Source organism: Eublepharis macularius, chromosome 11 (genome assembly GCF_028583425.1).
Source record: "Eublepharis macularius isolate TG4126 chromosome 11, MPM_Emac_v1.0, whole genome shotgun sequence".
Classification (NCBI taxonomy): Eukaryota; Metazoa; Chordata; class Lepidosauria; order Squamata; family Eublepharidae; genus Eublepharis; species Eublepharis macularius.
This window is the reverse complement of record NC_072800.1, coordinates 73,579,296-73,601,180: the sequence shown is the minus strand read 5'-3', so window position 1 is coordinate 73,601,180 and position 21,885 is coordinate 73,579,296. Positions and strand designations below refer to the sequence as shown.

General features: G+C 43.2%; 1 protein-coding gene across 3 annotated transcripts in view; it reads left to right on the top strand.

Annotated features, from left to right (window-relative positions):
- Positions 1-21,885, top strand: part of EPC1 (enhancer of polycomb homolog 1) — a 73,542-nt gene that overhangs the window by 11,853 nt on the left and 39,804 nt on the right. For 2 of the 3 annotated variants that reach the window (XM_054991469.1, XM_054991471.1), the window contains exons 1-2: positions 5,543-5,997; positions 17,971-18,130. In XM_054991469.1, coding sequence (XP_054847444.1) covers positions 5,845-5,997; positions 17,971-18,130 — 313 coding nt within the window. In that variant the 5' untranslated portion in view covers positions 5,543-5,844. Of the gene's footprint in view, positions 1-5,542; positions 5,998-17,970; positions 18,131-21,885 lie in introns of those variants that run through there. The other variant, XM_054991470.1, reaches the window with a different exon arrangement.

Here is a 21,885-nt window from a genome sequence, read left to right as displayed (position 1 = left end):
TTGCACTTTTAAAATATATTTTAGTTGGTTCTAATAAAAAGGCACTACAAAGTAGGTTTTGAAATTTATGTAGAAGTGACTTTTATTTATATAACACTATCAATGCTAGTGGCACTTCAGAGCAGGAACAGAAACTTGGGCTTAAAATCTAATGCTGCATTTCCATGTGTATGTCCAAATAAGTCCCATGAAAAACAATTAGACCAGCTTCTAGTAAACATGTTTAGGATCTGATTAAATAATAACTTTCATGGAAATCAGTGGGGCACGCCTGCCTCCTTAAAATGATGTTCTCAAAATCATCTACGTGAAATGTATTTGAATTATGTAAAAGCATTTCACATGGAGGTTTTTAGAAGCTACTTTTTTTAACCTATGAGAAAATATCAAGGAAATAAAGGCTGTGGGATGGGAAACCAAGAGTGTTTCTATAAACCATTACCTGCTGGTTTGAGGAGCTTCTCACAACTTGGTCAAACCAGCTCATCTTATCGCCTCCCCCCTCCCCACCTGTCCCTGGAATTACCCACTGTCTTTTAAAACTCCCTTTACAAGTGCTTACCTCCAAGCTGCAATTCATATCAAAAACTCAAACTTAAGTATCAGCATACAATTTAATACATTCTGATAGTTTCTGATGAGTAGCCATGTTGGTCCATGGTAGAAGAACAAGATTCAGGTCCAGTAGCTCCTTAAAGACTAACTAGATATCTAGGGTATGAGCTTTTGAGAAGGGAGCTTTGACTCTTGAAAGAGCATACCTTGGAAATTTAGTTGGTCTTTAAAGTGCTATTGGACTCTAATATTGCTCAGCATACATTCTGTGTGTTCAGCATTTTATTTTATATTGTTAATCACTATATTTCTCAATACTAATTCAGCTTTTTTTCAGATAGTCAACAATGATGCTCATAAGTCGCATCCCAAGTACCACTCACGATGGGGGAGTTTGCACATCCCTTATTATTCCTGGTTACCAAGGCTGCCACCTCAAGAACTGTATAAGAATTATGCATTGTGTTTTTAACAAGATTTTAATCAGTTGTCAACATCAGAACCTGTATCCATCATGTCCTCAGGTCACATAGTCCTAATCATACCAGGGGTAGATCTACATAGCAGACTCTACTAGCCTCTTAAACATTTCTATGATATTCCTAACATTTTGTTGCTGTCCTATGTCTTTTTCTTCTGTAGGTTTGATTATCTTAAATCTATCTTTTGTCTGGATGTGATGCATCTAAAAGTGATACTTCCAGCATAATACAAGCACTTACGTTAAGCTTATAACCCATAATTAAATTGTTCATGAGTTATGGCTAATTTAAATATTACATCACTGCAAGTTTCTGTTTCTGCATCCAGAGTATCACTAAAACAGTGACGCCCCATTTTGGCTTTCTAATAAATAAGTCATAAAAGTGTTAGTGCAGCTCAGCTTGATAAGACCAATAGTCCATCTTATCCAATACACTGTTTCACACAGTAGCCAGCCAGATATCCTAGAAGGCCTATAAGCAGAGTATATCCTCCTCCTGTTGTCCCCTCCTCCCAGCACTGGTATTCAGAGGATTACTGCCTCGGAACATGGAGGTTCCATTTGAGCATCATGCCTAAGAACTCCTGATAGATCTATCTTCCATGAATTTTCTTACTCCCCTTTCAAAGCCAATCAAACTAAGGGCTACATCCTGCACAGTGAATTCCACAAGCTGATTACCCTTTGAGTGAAGTATTTTTTGTCCATCAATCTATTGCCCATCGTTATCATCGGGTGCCCCTGGGATCTGGTATTAGGGAGGAGAAAAGTTCTATCCACTTTCTCCACCCCCATTTACAATTATAGCTGTTGCCTTTCCAATCCTTTTCCTAATAATAATCCCTAGAGTAGTACTTGCCTTTTTCACTGTTGCCACTCACTGAGCTGACATTTTCATCGAGCAACCCAATACAGCCTCAAAATGTCTTTCTTAATTGATCCATCTCCCCTTTAGGTCTCATCAGCGTATATTTCAAGTTTGAATTCTTTCATCCCAAAGTCCATAATTTTATACTTTGTCACCCAGTTGTGAAGAGATGCTTTTGGTGGTCTTCACAATCTGCTTTCTGTTCACCCTCCTGAATAATTTATCTGTAAACTTCTCCACTTCACTGCTCACCCTGATCCTAGATTGTTTATTAAATAGCACTGATCCCAAATACAAATCCCTGCAGAACCCCACAGCTTACTAACCTGCATTGTGAGAAGTGCCCACCTGCTTCCTGATGTTTACCCAATCACAATTCCATTAGAGGATCTGACCTCTTTACCCCATGACTCGCGAACTTTTGGTGAGGGATTACGTCAAAAACTTTTTTGAAGGTGACCAACCAAGTAACCAGCATTCCTTATTTCTGTGGTGGTGGTGGAGAGTGTCCTCAAGTTATAGCGACCCCTGGTGGGGTTTTCATGGCAAGAGATTAACAGAGGTGGTTGGCATTTGCCTACCTTTGCAACCCTGGTCTTCATTGTAAGTCTCACATCCAATTAATAACCAAGGCTGACCCTGCTTAGCTTCTGAGATCTGACGAGATCTGACGAGATCAGCTATCCAGGTCAGAGCCCTTATTTCTGTAGAGAATAAGAAATACAACTTTAAACAAAATGTAAAAATTAAGCTGAGACATGGGGGTCCTTATTGTCCATTGGCATGCTGTCTGTGCAGCATGTCCTTGTGATTAACAAAAACAGTTAAGCAGATCTACTTGCATCTGAGGCTATTATCCTATATTCGTTTATTTGGGAATATGTCCTATGAACTAAATTAGTTTACTTTTGAAAAGCATAGGATCAGGCTGGAAGACAGCCTCAGTAAAACATGACATATGCAGAATATATTTTAAATATCGAAACTTGAACAGTAATTGCTTACTTACCTATGGGAAAATCCAGTGAGAGAAAATCATCCTCCACAATATATGTATTTATTTATTTGATTTATACCCTGCCCTCCCCACAGATGGGCTCAGGGTGGCTAACAGCATTTAAAAAATACATTAAAAGTCACAAAAACATAAAATAATATTTTTTTAAAAATCATTAAAATAGTCCAGGAGCAGGCTATTTAAACAAATATTGGGAGTCCGTATACGGGCATAGCAGATGGCCAAGGGCAGCCCCAGAAGATGGTCTTAGATGGAAGGAGGACACCCGCTGGCACTCAACCAAAGGCCTGGCGGAACATCTCTGTTTTACAGGCCCTGAGAAACTGTAATAGGTCCCGGATCTCCAGCAGGAGAGCGTTTCACCAGGCCGGGGCCAGGGCAGAAAAAGCCCTGGAACTGGTCGAGGCCAGACAGATGTCCTTCGGGCCAGGGACCGCCAGGAGTTGCTTGTCTGCAGAGCACAACACCCTGCAGGGGATGTAATGGAAGTACCATTATGGTGGTAGAGTTTTGTTCACCATGCAGCTCAGGGAATTCCAACACTGATTCTAGTACATCTTTACAGCCTTCCACTTCAAATGGGAAATATTTCAATGTAGAACAATGCCAGCATGGGGTTGATGGTATACTTGACAAGAGTAAGAGATGAGTAATAGAGTTGAAAACCACCTAATGGACTCCTATAGTCCATTTCCTGCAAGGCTTATAGTCTTATAATACTTGGAACATCTCCGTCAGATTTGTTCTATCAGTCAAGTGGTTTCATGTCCCATGCTTTGAAAGATTCTTGGATGGGTAGATGGCTATTCACTTATGCACGGTTAAGAAATTACATGGAAATCGGATTGGCTGTAAGAATGTGTCACCTACGCTCATGCACAACGTGGTTAAGGAGTGGGACAGTATGGCTCAAACTTGCAGGAGGTTTGGGATTATGTATAAACACAGCTACAGACACACTTTCCTCCAGCCACAGATTTTAGCACTGCAGGTGCCTTAAATGATATGTTAATAATGGAAGTAACATAGAAAATATAAATACTTCAAGCCTGTGCAATTTATCCTTGTCCTGTATCCTTCAGAAGGGAATGTAATGCCTGGGTTTCTTTGCAAACAGCATGTGTACCACTTCAGACTCCTTCAAGTGGTTTGATGACTATTGCCCGCCCCCCTAAGCCAACACACAGAATGTTATGGAGGGGGCTATGCTCCATGATATTTAGTTTCCATTGTTGATTGGTATATAGAGGAGCATTCCCTACGGTAAGCTCCCACTTGGAGGTTGTAATAGTACAATCCAGACGCAGGTTCATCACCTCATCTGCTGTTTGGGAGAACTCAGCTGAAGATGGTGTAGGATATGGAATGGCCTGCTTTAGTTTTGAATGCCAATAGTAGATGAGCAATTGAATCCACAGATACTTGTCAAAAAGAGTCCAGTAGCACCTTTAAGACTAACTCCTTGTGAACACTTAGCCACATCCATATGGCAGTGTATAAGAAGTCTGTGTTAGCAAGTTGAGGGTTGCAGGGGCTTGCTCAGAAGATAACAGTTTAGAAAATCAGTGTTTGAGTCTAGTGGCACCTTAAGATACCAACAAGATTTTCAGGGTATAAGCTTTCAAAAGAGTCAAAACTCCCTCAGATATGTGAAAATTTTGTTGGTCTTTTAAGGTGCCACTGGACTCAAATTGTGCATTTCTATTGCAGACCCTACCCACCTAAAACTAAGTTCAGATAATTATGAGTTTATGATAATTTTGAGAAATGCTGTTTTAGCACATCATGTTGTTTACTTAAAAAAACTCAGTCAATCATGTTCTATCCCCATGGCTTGCAAATGTTTAATAAGGAAGAAGGCTGGGGAGAAGTGAATTTTTGAGGATAGGGACTACCTTTATATATAGTCTGTAGTGGCTTTTGAGGGTGTGTTGAGGGAAAACGTTGAATTTTAAAAAAAGGAGTCAACGACTTTATGATTCTCATCCCGATCCCATTCCATGGAACTATTTGATGTCACAGAGCCCCGTCTTCCATAGCGGGAACAAAGTGATTGAGGGGAAAGAAAATTAATTAAGGAAGGTTGAGAATATTGGGGAGGCTCTTCGAAGGCGGGTTTCCTCACCAAAAAAAGAAACGGGTTGGGGCAGTGGGGCTTCTTCCTCGGCCCTGTCCCGCCGGGACGCTCTTGTACGATGCCGCCTGAGCTGTGAGGACGCCTTCCCGAGGCTGAGAGGATGCTCTTGGTCCTCCTCAGCCGGCCGTGTGGAAGCATCTTCTCCTTCCCTTCCTCCAGGCGGCAGTGACGGAACCATCCCTCGCTCTCTCGTCGCTTTCCCTAGTTCCACAGCGAGAAGGGACTGCCGGGTGCGGGCGGGTCAGCCCGGTCCCGCAGCCGCGCATCACAGTGAAGGGGACTCCCGGGCAGTGACGGGCTCTCCTCTCGCCCCCGGGCGTCAGTGTTTGTAAAAAGAGCCGCTGAGCCCTCCCGCTCTTCACCGTGCCCGGTGATTTTTCTCCCCCGTGCCCGCGCCGCGCGCCCCCTTCTCCCTCTCCCCCCCTCGGCAAGCGCCGTGCCCGCGCCTTTGCGCGATGCAGTGTGGGAATGGCTGTGGCGCTGGGGTTGGCTGAAAGAGGCGGCCAGTCGAGGTTTAATGTCCGCCATGTTGGCCGTGGCGTACTGAGCAGAGCCGGAGCGGCGGAGGAGAGAACCCGGCGCCCCAGCCTAGCCGCGCCAGCCGGCGCCGCTGGGACCCGCCTCGGAGCCAGCCCCGCCCCGCCGCGGGAGCCCCGGTCCCTCCATGAGAGCGCTCGGCGGGGTCCGGCTCTCAGCTCGGAGCGCTCTCGCTGCCTCCCCCCCCTCCTTAGCCGGAGCAGCAGCAGCCGCCATAGCAGTTGCAGCCGCCGACGACGACTAACATGAGCAAACTGTCGTTTCGGGCCCGGGCGCTGGACGCGTCTAAGCCGCTTCCCGTCTTCCGCTGCGAGGACTTGCCCGACCTGGCCGAGTATGCCTCCATCAACCGGGCCGTGCCGCAGATGCCCACGGGCATGGAGAAGGAAGAGGAGTCGGTACGTGAGAGACCCCCTCCCATCCCTACTCCGGCCGGGCCCCGCCATCGCCCCGCACCCGGGCCCCCACCATCGCCTCTGCGCAAGCACAAAATGGCCGCCATTTTCTCCCCGCTTCCTTCCTCCCCTCGGCCCCCCCCTCCATGGGGAGAGGGGGCGACGCGGAGCCTTAACGGGCCTGCTGCACCGCCTTGGGGAGGCGCCCGCAAGGGCTCCCTTCGCTCTGGGCTGGAGCGCCGAGGCCGCCGGCCGGGCTGTCCGCGGCCCCCCGAAAGGCACAAAGGGGTCACGTGACGTGGCGGCCGCCCGCCATTTTGTTGTGCCTCTCGTTTCGTTGGGCTGGGCCTGGTGCGGCGGGCGAGCGGGGAGAGCGCGAGCCTGGGGCCGGGGAGGATGGAGGGCTGCCCTGCGGACGCTAGGTGGCGCCCTCGTGTTGCGAGAGCGGCGGCGGGGAAGTGAAAGGGCTGCCCATGAGTTGTTGCTTTCGCTGTCTCCAGAAACCGAGCGAGGGAAGGCTGGACGGGTGTAGGGAGAACTGAATACTACTATGCTTGCAACTTCTGGGCCAATATGTGCAGTTTTGCTAATTATAGGTGCAAGGAATTCCACATGAGTAGCCTGTAAATCTGTAGCGGCAGAATAACACGTGAGTCCAGTGACACCTTAAAGACAACCTCGAAAGCTCATACTCTGGAAATCTAGTTGGTCTTTAAGTTGCTGCTGAACCCAAATCTTGGTCTTTGTTCCAGCCTCAGTGAGAGACAGACTATAAATAATGTAAATAAATAAAAATATAAAATAAACAAGCCTCAGGAGAGTGGGGCTACATGACTTGTAGAACACACAAACGTTACAGAGTGTACCGTGCAATACAAGTAACTACTTTCAAAATGTAAAATTGTGGTTTTCTCCTTTTTCTTAATAAGCTGGTTTTTCAGTTGGTGCTGCCACCGGGAAGACCCGTCTGTTAGGTTCATGTCAACCTCAAGTGCGTTAAAAAATTTAAAAGTAATTTAAAAGAAATGAAAGTTCTTAGCAAAAGTTCAAGCCATTTTTCCTGCTGGTATAAATGATGGTTCTCTTGTATTAAGGACATGTCAGAAGAGTTATGGAGATAGCTCTGATTAATTTCTTAACATCATTGTAGTTACCAGTCAATAGAAGCAGCAATACCACTGCTGTCTGGTAAAGGCATGCCAGCTTTGCTGAAGTCACTTATCCTGAAGTTTGATAGAACTTGATTTAGTTGCCAGATTTGTGGTCAGGCTGCTGTCAGGTTGTAGTGCAGGATGGGGCCACTGTGACAGCATTTCTCAGTTTTGCCCCCTGAGGCTAGATTTCAGTAGGCATGTTTTGAAGAACTACACATTCTAAGTTGTGAGGGTTTTCCCAAGTCAAGGAGCTTTATACGTCTGTCTAAACAGTATATGTTTGTGTTTTAAATAACACTTTCTATAAAGAGAGGTATGTCTAAACAATTCACTCTAGTTAAACTTCAGTAGCAGTAGTAGTATTTGGGTAACTTTACTCCGTGTCCCATGTATTTTTAAAAGAAAGCTAGGTAGCTAACATGAAATAAATATTGACCCAGGAGAGTTCACAGTGTTCTTGTCGTAAACATCATAAGAATACCTTGTTGATTGAAGATAATGTAGTGCCTTTGCCTATGGTAATCTTAAGAATGATTTGTATCATTTAATTTGAATGTCTTACAGTGCTGTGAATGTAAATAGAATGTAAGTGTCAGCACAGCGTGCATGAAGAAACAAGTAGCAAAATTAAGGCAGCAGTACAGTTCCTTGGAAGCAAGTCCCATTGAACTCATTTCTTCTGAATAAACTCACATAGAGTAAAGAAGTATCTAGCGCTGTTGTATTTTCTTTTTGTCCCTCATTGTCTTTGTATTTTTCTTTGTGAAATTCATATTTCCTGAACTATGAGTTTACATTTTTAATTTTCTTATTGTTAAATTAATGGAACTGCATTAATACATGTCTCAATGCATGTGAGTCCTGAACAGGAAACCCCTACATTTCAACCCCTGCTGACCAAATTTTACAGTTTGGTGTAGTGGTTAAGAGAGCCAGTTTGGTATAGTGGTTAAGAGCGCGGAACTCTAATCTGGAGAGCTGGGTTTGATTCCCCTCTCCTCCACTTGGAGCCAGCTGGGTGACCTTGGGCTAGTCTCAGCTCTCTGGAGCTCTGTCACCCCCACCCACCTCACAGGGTGTTTTGTGGGGATAATAATGGCATACTTTGTAAACTGCTCTCATTGCGCATTAAGTCGTCCTGAAGGGCGGTATATAAATCAAATGTTATTTTTTATTGTTGTTGTTATTACAAGATGTATAGAAGTGAATAAGTGCATGAAATAGCACAATTAGCTGTGCTTCAAAAAGAAAAATTGAATGTTTAGGCAGTATGGTATGACAAAGACTGGGAAGACTGCCAGGTCTCTTATCTAGACTAGTTAAACCAAGAAGTAGCACGCAAACAGATTGTGGGATGAGTTTCCCTACCTGTGTATATTCTTTACAAGGTGCTGTGGAAAATGGCTGGTCAGGATGTGTCTAAAGCATAATCACATGCAATGTAAGGTCCATCTAATATTATTAGTAGTCTTATGTGTGTTGCTGCCTGCATGGGTTTGGGCTATAAGCGTTCAAAAGACATTTTCTCACAGCCTGTAGATATTTGTACAAGAATTCAACTATCCTATCAGAGTGGTAGAAAGCAGTGTTTAATTATTTGAAATGTCAAGACTGCTAGGTAATCCTAATGAAAATGTTCTGAGAAAGGAAGCTTTGTTATAGATACTACGTGGGGTGTATGTGCATGTGTTTTATTTCATAGTCTTATAAGCTATGCTGAACTGGTTCGATTCTTGTATCTTGTTGAATAAAACTTAATACAACTAGTTCCACAGAAGCGTTAAGGTAAAGCATGTGCTGTTAATAGCACGAGCAGCCACTAGGAAAGGACAAGTTGGTCCATCTTAATGTTTTATGTCCTGAAATTATTCTTGGCTACAGTATAAAATATCACTGTATGTTTTATTTAAAACTGCTGATGTTTTTGAAGACTGCTGTTAAGCTAATTCCCACCCCAAAGCTTTCACATAAGCGTAATTTCTAATGAGGCTCAGTTGACTTTGACTTTATTTGCTCTTACTTTCTGAATGAAGTGTGTGTGTTAGTGTTGACAGGATTGGTGCCAAAGAATCAGGTCAAGTAAGGTCCAGAGACAGATGACTCATGCCAATTTTGTATAAGTGATACAAGATCAAATGTCCTGAGTTACCAGCAGTAATATAAATTTCCAAGCAGAAACATTTATTTGACAGCTTGCTGTCAGATTTTGTTCTTTGCCTCAGTTGATAGGAGCCTGATCTTCAACATGATTCTGGGGGAACTACCTGACCCTGTAGAACAGTGGTCCCCAACCTTTTTGGCACCAGGGTTTTGTGGAAGACAACTTTTTCATGGACCTGGGGTAGTAGTGGTTTTGGGATGATACAATTGTGCACTTTATTTCTATTAGTAAATTATATAATGAAATAATTATACAACTCACCACAATGCAGAATCAGTGGGAGCCCTGAGCTTGTTTTCCTGCAACTAGACGGTCCCATCTGGGGGTGATAGGAGACAGCGGCACCTGAAGTATGTTGCTTATGTCCAGTCTACTCTGTGATCTAGTTTTGGTTGCTGTCAGCCGCAACACACACAGCCGCCCAGAAGCCGCACCGCCATGAGGTCTATTTTTTTAGCGCAACTGTGCGGGCAGGAGGCCAGTGGTGCTTCTCCACTCTCCAGCAGCGGCCACGCCACCAGAGGAGAGGAAGAGACAGACTGGGACAGACAGCAGGCGATGCTCAGGGTGGCTGGCGGCCCAGCGGGCCCAGTGGTGACCAGAGGAGGCAGAGGTAGACTGGGGCAGGCAGCACTCAGGGCGGCTGGCTGCCCGGCAGTGACCCGGCACACACAGGTGTGAGGGCAGGGCAGCAGCAGTAGCTCCAGCAAGCGCAGCTACACTGACCACAGCATGAGGCAGCAACTGCACGTGTGCCAGCTGGGAATGGGAGGAGAGGCCCAGAGGCATGATTGGAGTCAGCCAGCCAGACAAGGTGATATTTCTAATGAAAAGTGCAGGGCTGGCCAGGCAAGGCGCAGCTACTCCTCCCAAGATGGCGACCGCCTACCTCACGTGTTCCCTGGAGGTGGATCTGCACTTGGCCGCCACTTACCTCCTGTACGGCCCGGTTGCTAACAGGCCACGGACTGGTACTGGTCTGCGGCCCGGGGGGGTTGGCACCCCTGCTGTAAAAGAGGGCTGTGGCCAAATAGCATAGACTCTTGTAAAAATTTTACTGTTTGGGCTCATGGAGTGAGGAACCATTTTTGAGAGTGCAGAGAAGGCAGTGTGTCATGATGTGGAGACTCTCATGTTCTCTTTATGGCACTGCCTGACAACTCAATACTTTGCATGTTAACTTGGTAGTAAGGCTCATGTATTCAGGAGGGTCTTGGTGGTGGTACAAAGTGCAGTCAAGTTGCAGATGACTTTATGGGGACCATGTGGGGTTTCAAGGCATCCAAGTCTATTTGGGGCCAACCCTGCTTAGTTTCTGAGATGATGAGATTGGGATAGCCTGGGCCATCCAGGCGAGGGCAATAGTAATTGTGTGCCATCAAATGACAACTGACATGTCAACCCCAGGTCTATGAGGTTTTCAAGACAAGAGAAGAGCAGAGGTGGTTTGCCACTGCCATACTCTGTATAGCATCCCTGTCCTAGAGGGGGGCTCTCCCATCTCCAAAGTGTTAACTGTAGCCAACCCTGTTTACCATTCACAGTCTGATGAGACCAGGATAGTCAGGGCCATTTAAGATGCTCAGTGGATCTTTCTTCCAAGCAGGTGTGCATAGGAGCGCCTTGATCTGTCACTTAAACTCTGATTGCTGTGTTTTCCTCTTACCTCTACCCCTTGCAGCTCTTCAGCACGCTTTCATTGTGTGCATTTCTTGGTCCCCCTCAGTCTTCAAGCATTTCCTTTCCCATTTTGATAGATCCCTGTATCTGTCTACATTTTGATTGCTTCAGGCAATTATGTTACTTGGAACAGTAACTGTGAGCACTCACCTTCTATATCTTGTGGCTGTGAACTTTCCTGATTCAATTGCCTGATGCTGTGAACCCAACCAGTAATTAATTTCACTGTTATCTCAACCACTATGAGTCTCATAGTAGTAGCAGCTGGTCCACCAGTCATGCACCTCTGCTTCTATCAAAGCAATTTGCATCCCTGCATAATCAGAATACTTGCATAATTGTAAAAACACTAAACCATAACAATCAAATCTAGCTGCCAAGGAACGCAGGAGCCAAACATGCAGCCATTTTTACTGATTAAATGCCCTCTTAAATGGCTTTTTATATCTTTCTGAAGGACTAACGGGATGTAGTTGCATGACCCTTTTCTAGAAAGTTGTTCCAGAGCATCATAGTCCCCGAGGTAAAATGTCGTGTTCGTACTGTTGATACTTTCATGCAGAGAACATACTTGTTTGACTCCATGTGTTATCATCATTGCCTTGAACTAGTCCAAGAAGAAACTACTAATAGCCAATCGAATCACAATTTTGTGAGAGAGCCACTGCTTCCTTGCTGTGTTTGAACAAAATTTTTTATGGTTCATAGCTTGTCGATATATGTACTTCAGATGCTTCTTCTTGGTGATGCGTTATGTCCCATCTTCCTTGTTTATTACTTGACCTCATCATCCAGCATAATAAGTTTATGCGGTCTTAAATAGCGGCCAGTTGACAAGTTTTATCTTAGAGTATCACTCAGATACATTGCTCAGGCATGTATTCTTTCTGTTACTTGTGGAAATAAAGATGATTTGATAGAAAATGCTACTTCACAAGAATTTTCAGTCTTGATTTCATGAGCTTTTAGCCCTTTGACACAAATCGTGGAAATTGTAAATTGACACATGTATTTCTTTTTCCTTGAAGACTGTCTTGGTTATCTTATTAGGAGAAACTTTGCTTAGAGTTTGCTTCACTAAACACCTCTCAGTTGCAGTGTGTTCGAAGTTAGATTTGGGGAAAGCAGTGCATAAACTTTGGTGGGAAAGATCATGATTTTATGGGGCTAGGTTCCCTTTTCTATTTCTGTTTTTACAAAAGTATTGGATTATATCTTGGTTCATAAGACTTACTGTATGTTCTACAAGCGTTTGTGAAGGAGAGGTTGATCTGAAGAAGACTCGCTCTTCCCCTTCGTTGAGTTCCAGAATTTTGTTGGCGCCCCCCCCCCCCAAAATGGCAGCAAAGAGGCAAAGTCCCGCTCTCGGTAAGTCAATCTCGGCTACCTTGCAGAAGGGGGAGTTGCTCGAAGAGTTGGTACGCAGGGCGGTGGTGGAAGCTATAAAACCCTTTGTTGACAAGCTGAATGAAACTGATCAAAGGGTGGGCTTAATTGAAAGCGAGGTGAAAACCATTAAGGCAGCAGCGGGGGGGGCAGAAAAGTCTGCTCTGGAAAGTGCGTCACTTGTGAAGGCTACAAAAAAGGACCTGAAGTTGGTGGAGAACCAGCTGATCGGGCTACAGGTGGAACGAACGCAGACAATTTTGCGTCTCCAAAACGTGAAAGAGGAGGAAAATGAGGATCTGTGGGATTTGGTCTCGGAACTACTGGCGACACCCGCGAGGACGACTAAAGAAGAGGTTAAAAGCGCCATTTTGGAGGTCCGTCGGGCTTCTTCAAAATATGCAACAAAGCGACAGTTGCCTCGTGAGATCATTATTGACTTTTCATCTAAAAAGATTCGGGACACCATCCTATATAACTCATACAATGCGGATTTGGACTTTATGGGTTTGAAAGTCAAGATTTTGAAGGACGTTCCATTTCTAGTCCGGAAACGGCGTTTTAAATATAAAAAGTTTGTAGCACTTCTGAGGGACCATGGAATAAAGTACAAATGGTTATTCCCGGAAGGAATATGGTTCAGATATAAAGATCAGGCCTATAAGATATTATCAGAAGATCAACTAAAGGATTTTGAGAATAAAAACCCAGAACTCTGCTGCACCAAGAACGAAGAAAAGGAGGAGCCGGAGGGGGGGGGGGAGGAGAGCATCGCAACAGCAGTTGCACAGAGAGAATTGCGTCCGGGACCTAGAAGGGGGAGGAAAGTTTAACCAGAATTTGAAATGTTTATTCTCTGTATGATTAACCACTCCATCATTATTTTATGGAGCTATTTTTGTATTATGACAGTATGAAGGGAAACATTGAAGTGTAGTGTTTAGTGTTTGTAGTTCATTCCCCCCCTTTTCTTTTTCCACCCCCCCCCCCCTTTGTCCCTTCCCTCTCCCCTTTCCTTGTGATAGTTTTGTGTAGTGTTTTGTAGCTATGAAAAATAAAAAATTTATAAAAAAAAAAAAAAGACTTACTGTATGTTCTGTGCAGAGAGACTCTAGCTATTGTAATTTGTGCTAACATAAAATGGTGTAGCAGTAGTGGATTTTATGGGACTGAAATTCTGGATTTTTAAAATTTTAAGATTTCTATGCTGCGCTCTCAAGTTTTTAAAAAAATGTATGGAAACAGAGAGCTGCTCAGAGATTGAAGCTAGGAAGTATGAAGTATAGCTAATTACTCCAAAGAAAAAGTATGCTTCCGTGTAAGGCAGAATAGCATCGCCATGCTAGAGTGGGCAGCAGCCCATCCCTCTTTCTGCCAGCCTGGCTCAAGTGGTGACAGTGGCTTCCCCCCCCTCCACCCCACCCCACCAGCAACAGCTCCACAGGAACTCAGGGGAGAGGAAAACTCGCTCCTCCCCAACTCTGCCCTACCTCCGCCTGCCTGCCCCTCTGATCATCTCCCCCCTGCTGCTCTGCCTGCCTGCCCAGCACCATCCCCTTCCCCTCTCCCTTCCCTCCTGGCTGCTCTAGGTTTTGAGGGGCACAGCAACTCCTGCTGTCAGCCCCCTTTGCCTGCCTGCCTCTGGTGCTACTGCCTCTGCCTGTCTGGCTCACACGGTGGCAGCTCCCTCTCTGTTGAGAGACACATTGCCCTAAGTTTGTTGAAACACCTTTTTTTTATCCACAGGGCCATGATCTGCAGATTTAAGTATCTGCAGTTTGGGGGCATTTTGAGAATTAGATATAAGGAAGTTATCCTGGGGGCAGAGCTCATACATTCTCTGCCATCTTTGTTGTTGACTTTGTGGTGAAAAGACAGAGTATGGATGTTTCCTGATACTGTTGTGCCAATGGACTAACTCAAGAAATAGAAATCTGGCCAGCATTCGGGAATGTTTTCTCACAGGGTCCAGAGAAGCTTGTAAAAGTTTAGTGGTGTGTCTCAGCAGCACTCTGAGATTCAGTCTCCTCATTTGTTTGACTTAAGTCCAGTTGCCTTACTTCTTAGAATATAATTAAACCTCTAAATTTTTCCTTTGTGGTTTTTCCCCATCTTGTACTTGGTTCAGTTCTCTTGACTAGTGCGTTCTCAAAACCATGAGTACACATATCAGGTAACTGAACATTTAAAGCCTCTTAATGGAGAAGGGGGCCTCCTAATATTTGCAGTTACTTGTTTTATTTCATTTTTCCCCTACCTTTCTCTGCAGAAGGGACCTGAAAGCCGCTTATATCATTCTCCTCTCCTCCATTTGGCCCCCGCAGTAAACCTTGTGAGGTAGATGAGGCTGAGGGTTTTTGTGACTAGCATAAGGTCACCCAGTGAGCTTCCATGGCAGAGTGGGGGATCGAATACGGGTCGCCCAGATCCTAGTCCATCGCTCTAGCCACTGCACCACACTAGGGTGGTGGTATTGAACATGTGGCTTGTTTGTCAAATAAAAGAAGTAGAAATCCGTGAAAATGTATAGAACCTCTTTGTGATAACAGCCTTGCCCCTTTGAGCACTTTTTTGCGTCTTATGTGTATAAGTGTGCCTGTTTGTTGACACCAAGAACATTTCAAATTGTACTGCAGAGGAAAGGGAAATGTGAAAAAGGATGGATGATTCTATCAAGAATGCATTGGGAACAAGAACATAAGAACATAAGAACATAAGCAAAGCCATGTTGGATCAGGCCAGTGGCCCATCCAGTCCAACATTCTGTCACACACAGTGGCTAGAAATCCAGTGCCATCTAAAGGACTGTCAGTGAGGCCAGGACACCAGATGCCCTCCCACTGCCTTCCTTCCAGCACCAAGACAACAGAGCACCACCTCCCCACAAAGAGAATACCATCTATCTCCTGTGGCTAATAGCCACTGATGGACCTCTGCTCCATATATTTGTCCAGTCCCCTCTTGAAGCTGGCAATGCTTGTAGCTGCCACCACCACCTGTGGCAACGAATTCCATGTGTTTATCACCCTTTGTGTAAAGTAGTATTTTCTTCTATCTGTTCTAACCCGACTGCTCAATAATTTCATAGAGTGCCCACGAGTTCTTGTATTGTGAGAAAGGGAGAAAAACACATCTTTCTCTACCTTCTCTAACCCGTGCATTATCTTGTAAACCTCTATCATGTCTCCCCTCAGTCGTCTTTTCTCCAGGCTAAAGAGCCCCAAGCGCCTCAATCTTTCCTCATAGGGAAAGTGTTCCAACCCTTTAATCATTTTAGTTGCCCTTCTCTGTACTTTTTCCAGTGCTATGATATCTTTTTTAAGGTGTGGCGACCAGAACTGTACACAGTACTCCAAATGAGGCCTCACCATCGATTTATACAGAGGCATTATGATACCGGCTGATTTGTTTTCAATCCCTTTCCTAATAACCCCTAGCATAGCATTAGCTTTTTTTATGGCAGTCGCACACTGTGCTGACGTTTTTAGTGAGTTATCTATCATGACTCCAAGATCTCTCTCTTGGTCAGTCTCCGCCAAGGCTTACTTTAAGAATAATACATAGAAATTAAAAATGCTTTGATGCTATCTACGTGTAAAATAAAGGGGAGAATCTCATTTGATGGAATTTATTTTCCGCAAAAGATCTTTTCCAGACTGCTTCAGTCATAATAGTGGCATATTCCCATGAAAGGGAGTCTTTTTGAAGGCATATGGAATGGGGGGAAGTATTGGAAACATTGCTTATTTAATGTCCCAGCTCTTGATTGTATTGACCTACACTGTAAACGTGCATTTATTTATCCTATGGCATTGTTTATTGAAATGTCCTTGATATTGACTGTGCTAATCTCACTCTGTGTAATCCACCTTGAGTCTCAGTGAGAAAGAAAAGACTATTAATAGTAATAGTACAGTAAAAATAATGTACCTTAAGTCTCTGTGCTGAATTGATTCTGAATAGATTCTGACTGTTGCTTAACACAGCATTCCATTACCCTTTAATTCTTGCCTGTCACCCATTCAAAGTGAGTATGAATGATATTTAAACCTTGATGGCTTGCTCTGTCTTGTACCTTCTTGGAATACTCTGAAACTGAACATGATCTTTTCCAGGTTACTAATTCAGAATATTTTGAAGGCTCGTGTGCAAAGTCTTACACATGCACACCTTTCAAGACGTGCTGAGAGATGCAGTTATTTTATTCATGGGTATCTTTACCTAAGTATAAAATGCTATGCAGGAATTGGCCCTAAGTGTACTTGCGAAGCTCATTTGGTTTCAACAAGCTGGCTTAAATAGTTCATAATGGCAGTTTAGTAAAAACCATGATTGGCAAGTTAAGCTATGGTATTTCAGTTTCAGATACTATGTATTCCAGGAATACACTGGTGCTACAAATATATTGGCAGCTGTTTGTGTTGCTATTCTTGTTTAGCCAGGCATATTTACTAGAAATGCCAATCAGTAAACTCTAAAGTGATGATAGTTGATTAAAGCTGGGTTGCCGCTAGTGAGGAAGTTCTTTGGGAAGGAGATGTAGACATTTTATAAATAAATAGAAGAATACATAACAGTGATTTAAATTCGTGTCTTTTAAACATTACTGTTAATTGTAGCAGGAAAAGTTGTTGGATACTTTTAAAACATCTGGCATTTAAAACAGTTCAAGGAAAGTTTTTTCTCATAGACAAATAATCCCCAACATTGTGTTTATAGGCACCATAATGCCCAGTAATCTTTTTCCTGGTAGCCATTTGCTTCTTTCCCAAAGCAAATTGCCAGCCTTGGTTTTCTTCCGCTTCATTGGAAGAGCAGGTGCTTCAGAAGAACCGGGAAGTGTCACCTTTGTGCTTGCAGGAAGCTCACATTCAGCAACCGCTGCCCCCATCATAACCAAATACTTGGCTTTCAACCTCTAAATGTTTTGTGACTAGTCCCAATACCTCAAAGCACCCTCTCTGTGGTGGCACCCACTCTTTAATATTCCCAAAGGGTCCACAGGCTCAAAAAGATTGAGGACTCCTGCCATAGGCTGTCTGCTTGATATGAAGCAGACTTATGTGGCATGTGATGGCCAAATTGTAGTATTGAAGAACAGCATATGTTTAGGACTACATGAGTCAGGAAGATAAGAGAATCTGTGAGATGTTTTGAAATACAAAAGCGTCAGAATTAAAGAGCATTGGACCCTCATAGAACATGCAATGCTATAAGCTGCTTAGAAATCAATATTAGAGGTAGGCATGGATATAATGCTGGCTCAATACTTGGAAGGACTGGGAGTGTGCTGTAAGCCCATATGCTCCTGTATCTTGTCTGTCCATCTGTCTCCCCTAGCCATTCAGATTTTCATATTCCTTTCCTAATTTGCCAGATAATGGTTGCAATATACTTACCTGAATTGGGAAAGCCATAATTGGAAGGATCTGAAACATGGGGCCTGAATGTCAGCTGCTGACTGTCTGCTGATTTCAGTTTAGGAAGAAGAAGCCAGCATCAAAATGTGTGATCTCCCTTCTGCTGAGCAAATTTCCTCTTAACCATAGTTTATGTGAGTGCTGACACTTTCCTTTTCCCTCTGTTAAATTCCAGGAACACCATCTCCAGCGGGCAATTTCAGCACAGCAGGTATATGGAGAGAAGAGGGATAATATGGTCATACCAGTCCCAGAGGCAGAAAGTAATATTGCTTATTATGAATCTATATATCCTGGAGAATTTAGGATGCCAAAGCAGCTTATTCACATACAGCGTGAGTATATTTTTTTTATTTTAACTAAATGTTTGGTAGGTATGTCTAGACGCCGTTGGAACTAACTGGCTTATTGTGGCAAAGAGAAGGCAGCATGTGAAAGAATATGAAGAATCAAAGATGCTCAGAAGTTTCCCATCCCATGACTACCTCCTAGTGCTGCCAGTCCTTGTCAGGAGTGCAGATGTTGCAGAGAGCAGCAGTTCTCAGCGGGCACTTGGAACCCCGCAGCGCTTCTGATTATATGGCGTGCACCATAGTGTTCCCAAAGTTTGGATTCCTTTTGGATAAAATGAACTTTTTAGTTGTGTATCCTCAAATACTTATTTGTCAAAGGCAGTCTGAGGAGGAGCTCGCTCATCTCTAATAAATTCTTATACGCGAGTGTCACTGATTTTGGTTGGACTTACTCCCACATAACTCTGCATATGATTGCAGCTTTAGATACATAAAAAAGCACAGTTACTATCAAGCGTAATGCCAAGGATGTTGCTACCGCTGCTGTATCTCATAGGCTGAGTTTATTGTGTGTTGGTAATTTTTTTTGTTAATTCATGTAGTAAGGCATCATGGATACATTTTATACAGAGGCGAGAGATACATATTTTAAATGAAATACTCTTTGTTAAATACTTGGATTTTACAAGAGACGTGGTAAACTGTTATTCTTTAGTCAGCAGTAGAGACTGGCCAGACCAGTAGGAATAAAAAACATACCCCTAAAATATGGATGCAAAATTGGTGTTGGGCGAGTCACGAAAATGAAAATGCAGAGAATGAAGCAGGTGATCCTCTGGGTCAGATACTCAGTTGAAAAAGCTTGGGAATAAAATGTGATGACCGGTCGTAGTGGGACAGCAGAGATCCCATACCTTCCATTGTTTCACAGACAAAAACAAAAGCACTCCCTAAGTACAGAAAGGACAGTGGAGCAGACAGGCAGAAGAATATAAACCAAGAAGATAAGTGTCTTCCTTCCTGGGACAACAAAAGAGGCTGCCTGGAGCAAGCTGTTTTGCATATAAATAGGGAAGAGTCAGTAAATGTAAAACAGAGTACTTGAACAGAGAGAGGGTGAGAGGAGCGTTCCCTGTTCTGCTGCAAAGCCGCAAAGATTTGATTGGTGTATCAAGATGTATATTCTACAGGACAGCGTTGCATAGTGTAGTGTAGGCTTTCATAGTATCTGGCCTCAGGCAGTATACTTGACAGTGAAAAGCATCCCTACTGTTCAGCATTTAGGCAAGTGCTTTTGTGAAGGGCAAACCACAGGGTTCTTCCTTTTTTATATAAAATTATTTGGAGATTCGAGGACGGAGGGAAGTTCATCAAAACACTAATGATACTTGTCATTTTCATTAGCATTTATGCTGAGTGCAATGGTCAGGTCATAAAGGTCTGCCTAAAAGCTGCAAGGCTGAATTGAATCCAGACAAGACCAAAGTGATGGTGTTAGGAACTGCATAATCTTGTGGAAATGTATTTGTACCTGATGGATGCCTTAAATGTAATGGGAAGATCAATTCTGTGACCTGGGATTGCTTTTGAACAGGAGTTTTTATTGATTACAGAGTATAAGGATCTTGCTGCAGTTGTCCGTGGTGTAGTATGTGGAATGGCCCTTGACTGTTTACAAATTCCAGTTGATAGGGAATGTAGTGACCTAGATCCATTGGGTATAGAACATTGAAAGCCTATAACTTCTTTCCTTTATGAGAAATGTACTCTTTCTGTTCAACTCTAGGCACAATTCAAAGTATTGATGCTTACCCATAAGGCCCATTATACAGAGAAAACATTCTTCAGTAACATGAACTTACATGATTGTTGAGTTCTACTGAGAAAAATGTCTATACCAGTTTTCTGCAAAGTAAGATATGTAATGGCATTAGAATACTTGCTATTTATAAGAAAATCTGTCTCTGAACCTGCCTCTCTTCCGAGCAAGTTAGAATCCAACTAAAGGTCCCTGTATGTATCACTTTGCACTACTTCCCTTTAAGTCTTTTTTGGTATCTTGTTTCCCCCTAACCCAATTTGGAGAGATCCTTTTGGAGCTCTTCATAGTTTGTTGGGGGTGTTAACATACTGAAAACTTGGTGTTCTTTGCAAACAGTTTGGCCAACTCAATCCCCGCTTCCAGCTAAACTATGTGTGGGAGGGCAGTGTTTTTCATCAGATTCTGTGGCTCACTTTTCTTCATTATGAGAGCTGTTGCTTTATTTCTACTTGCTTTTCCCCATTTAAACTGGTAACCAGTTCATAAAGTGGGCACAGTTTATTCCCAGGAATGAATAGAAACAAGCTATAGATACTTCCATGCATATCATTTATTAGGATTTAGCTTGAAGTTGTTCTATCTTTTTAAAGGGTGACGTTTCTAGTCTTCATAGTTAGACATTTATGTACACTTAAGGCCTCTCAAAAACCAATTTTTAAAATCTGTTTTATGTTCAGTATGTTTGTTTTTTAAAACTCTGCGCTCGATTCAGCAAGTGCACGTCTTGTTTTCTATCTGTAACTGTTTGTTCCAATATGGAGAGCAGCTATAACAAATTTTATTATTTTCCAACTATTCGACATGTCTTATGTTTATCAAACTGCCTTCACAAGCATTGGTGTGTAGGCTAGCACTCGTATCATATATTTAATTCCCAACTTGGCAGTAAAATACAGATCAAAAACACGCATAGTGGGCTAACTTGAGAACTGGGTAGATGTCTCTGTAAACCTGGGGGGGAATCTGAAAATTGGGGGGTTGGGAGAGTTGAAAATCTTTTAATTATATAGATATATGTATCGTTAGTATGTCATGTTTAGAATTGTGTGTGTTTTCTTACTCTCTGTGTTGATTATTATGTTGCGGTGTATAGTTCATAGTTTAAGTAAAGAAAATTTTTAAAAGGAAAATCTCTAAGGGAAGACAGGGTGTGTCGATGACATTTGGGGTTACTGTAAGAACCCAAAATAGCACCAACCAGTAACTGCTCATGTGGTGGGTCTCTGAGAAGGGAGCTTTGACTCTTGAAAACTTATGCCCTGAAAATCTTGTGTGTAACTCTGCATCAAGTACAGTCCTAGTGATAAGAGTAACAAACCACAACTTGTCCTATTGTTTGCTTAGAACACCTAAAGTATTATGGACTAAGGTTATCAGTGTAGTTAAACCATGTTTATGGATGCAGAGAGCCTGTTGGTTATGAGGATCAGCCTTGGAAGTTCTCGGGGTCACTTGCTGCCCTCCCAGTCTTTCTTCTGCTGTATAGCTCTGAAGACTTCCTGACACTCAACAAATCAGAGCTTGTCATGATGCCTAAGGACTTCCAAGACTCACTCCCATAATAGATCGTGGTTTGGCATTACATTTGAATGCAGCCTTCAAGAAGAAACATTATGCACTATCTACTGGGCAATATTCAAGTATTTAACCAGATGGAGTTTCTCAAATATGCTTATTTTAATGGAAATTAATAGCATGTATGTCAAGAAAGTTCATCGACAACAACAAATGATATTTTATGAATTTCATAGAAGTGATCTGATTAACAGACTATACAACAGGGGTTTGTGAGGAGGGCAAATTCACCATCACCACCCCTGCAGCCCTACTGTTTAACTTCTTGCTTGGGGCCTGAAAGTTGTTACAGGTTGTCTAGGCAACCTAAAATTCTACCTGAGATCTTATGGAATCATCTTGCAAGATCTCAGGGAAACTCCCTATTCACTGCTGAGTCCCTGGGGGGAATCAGAGTAAC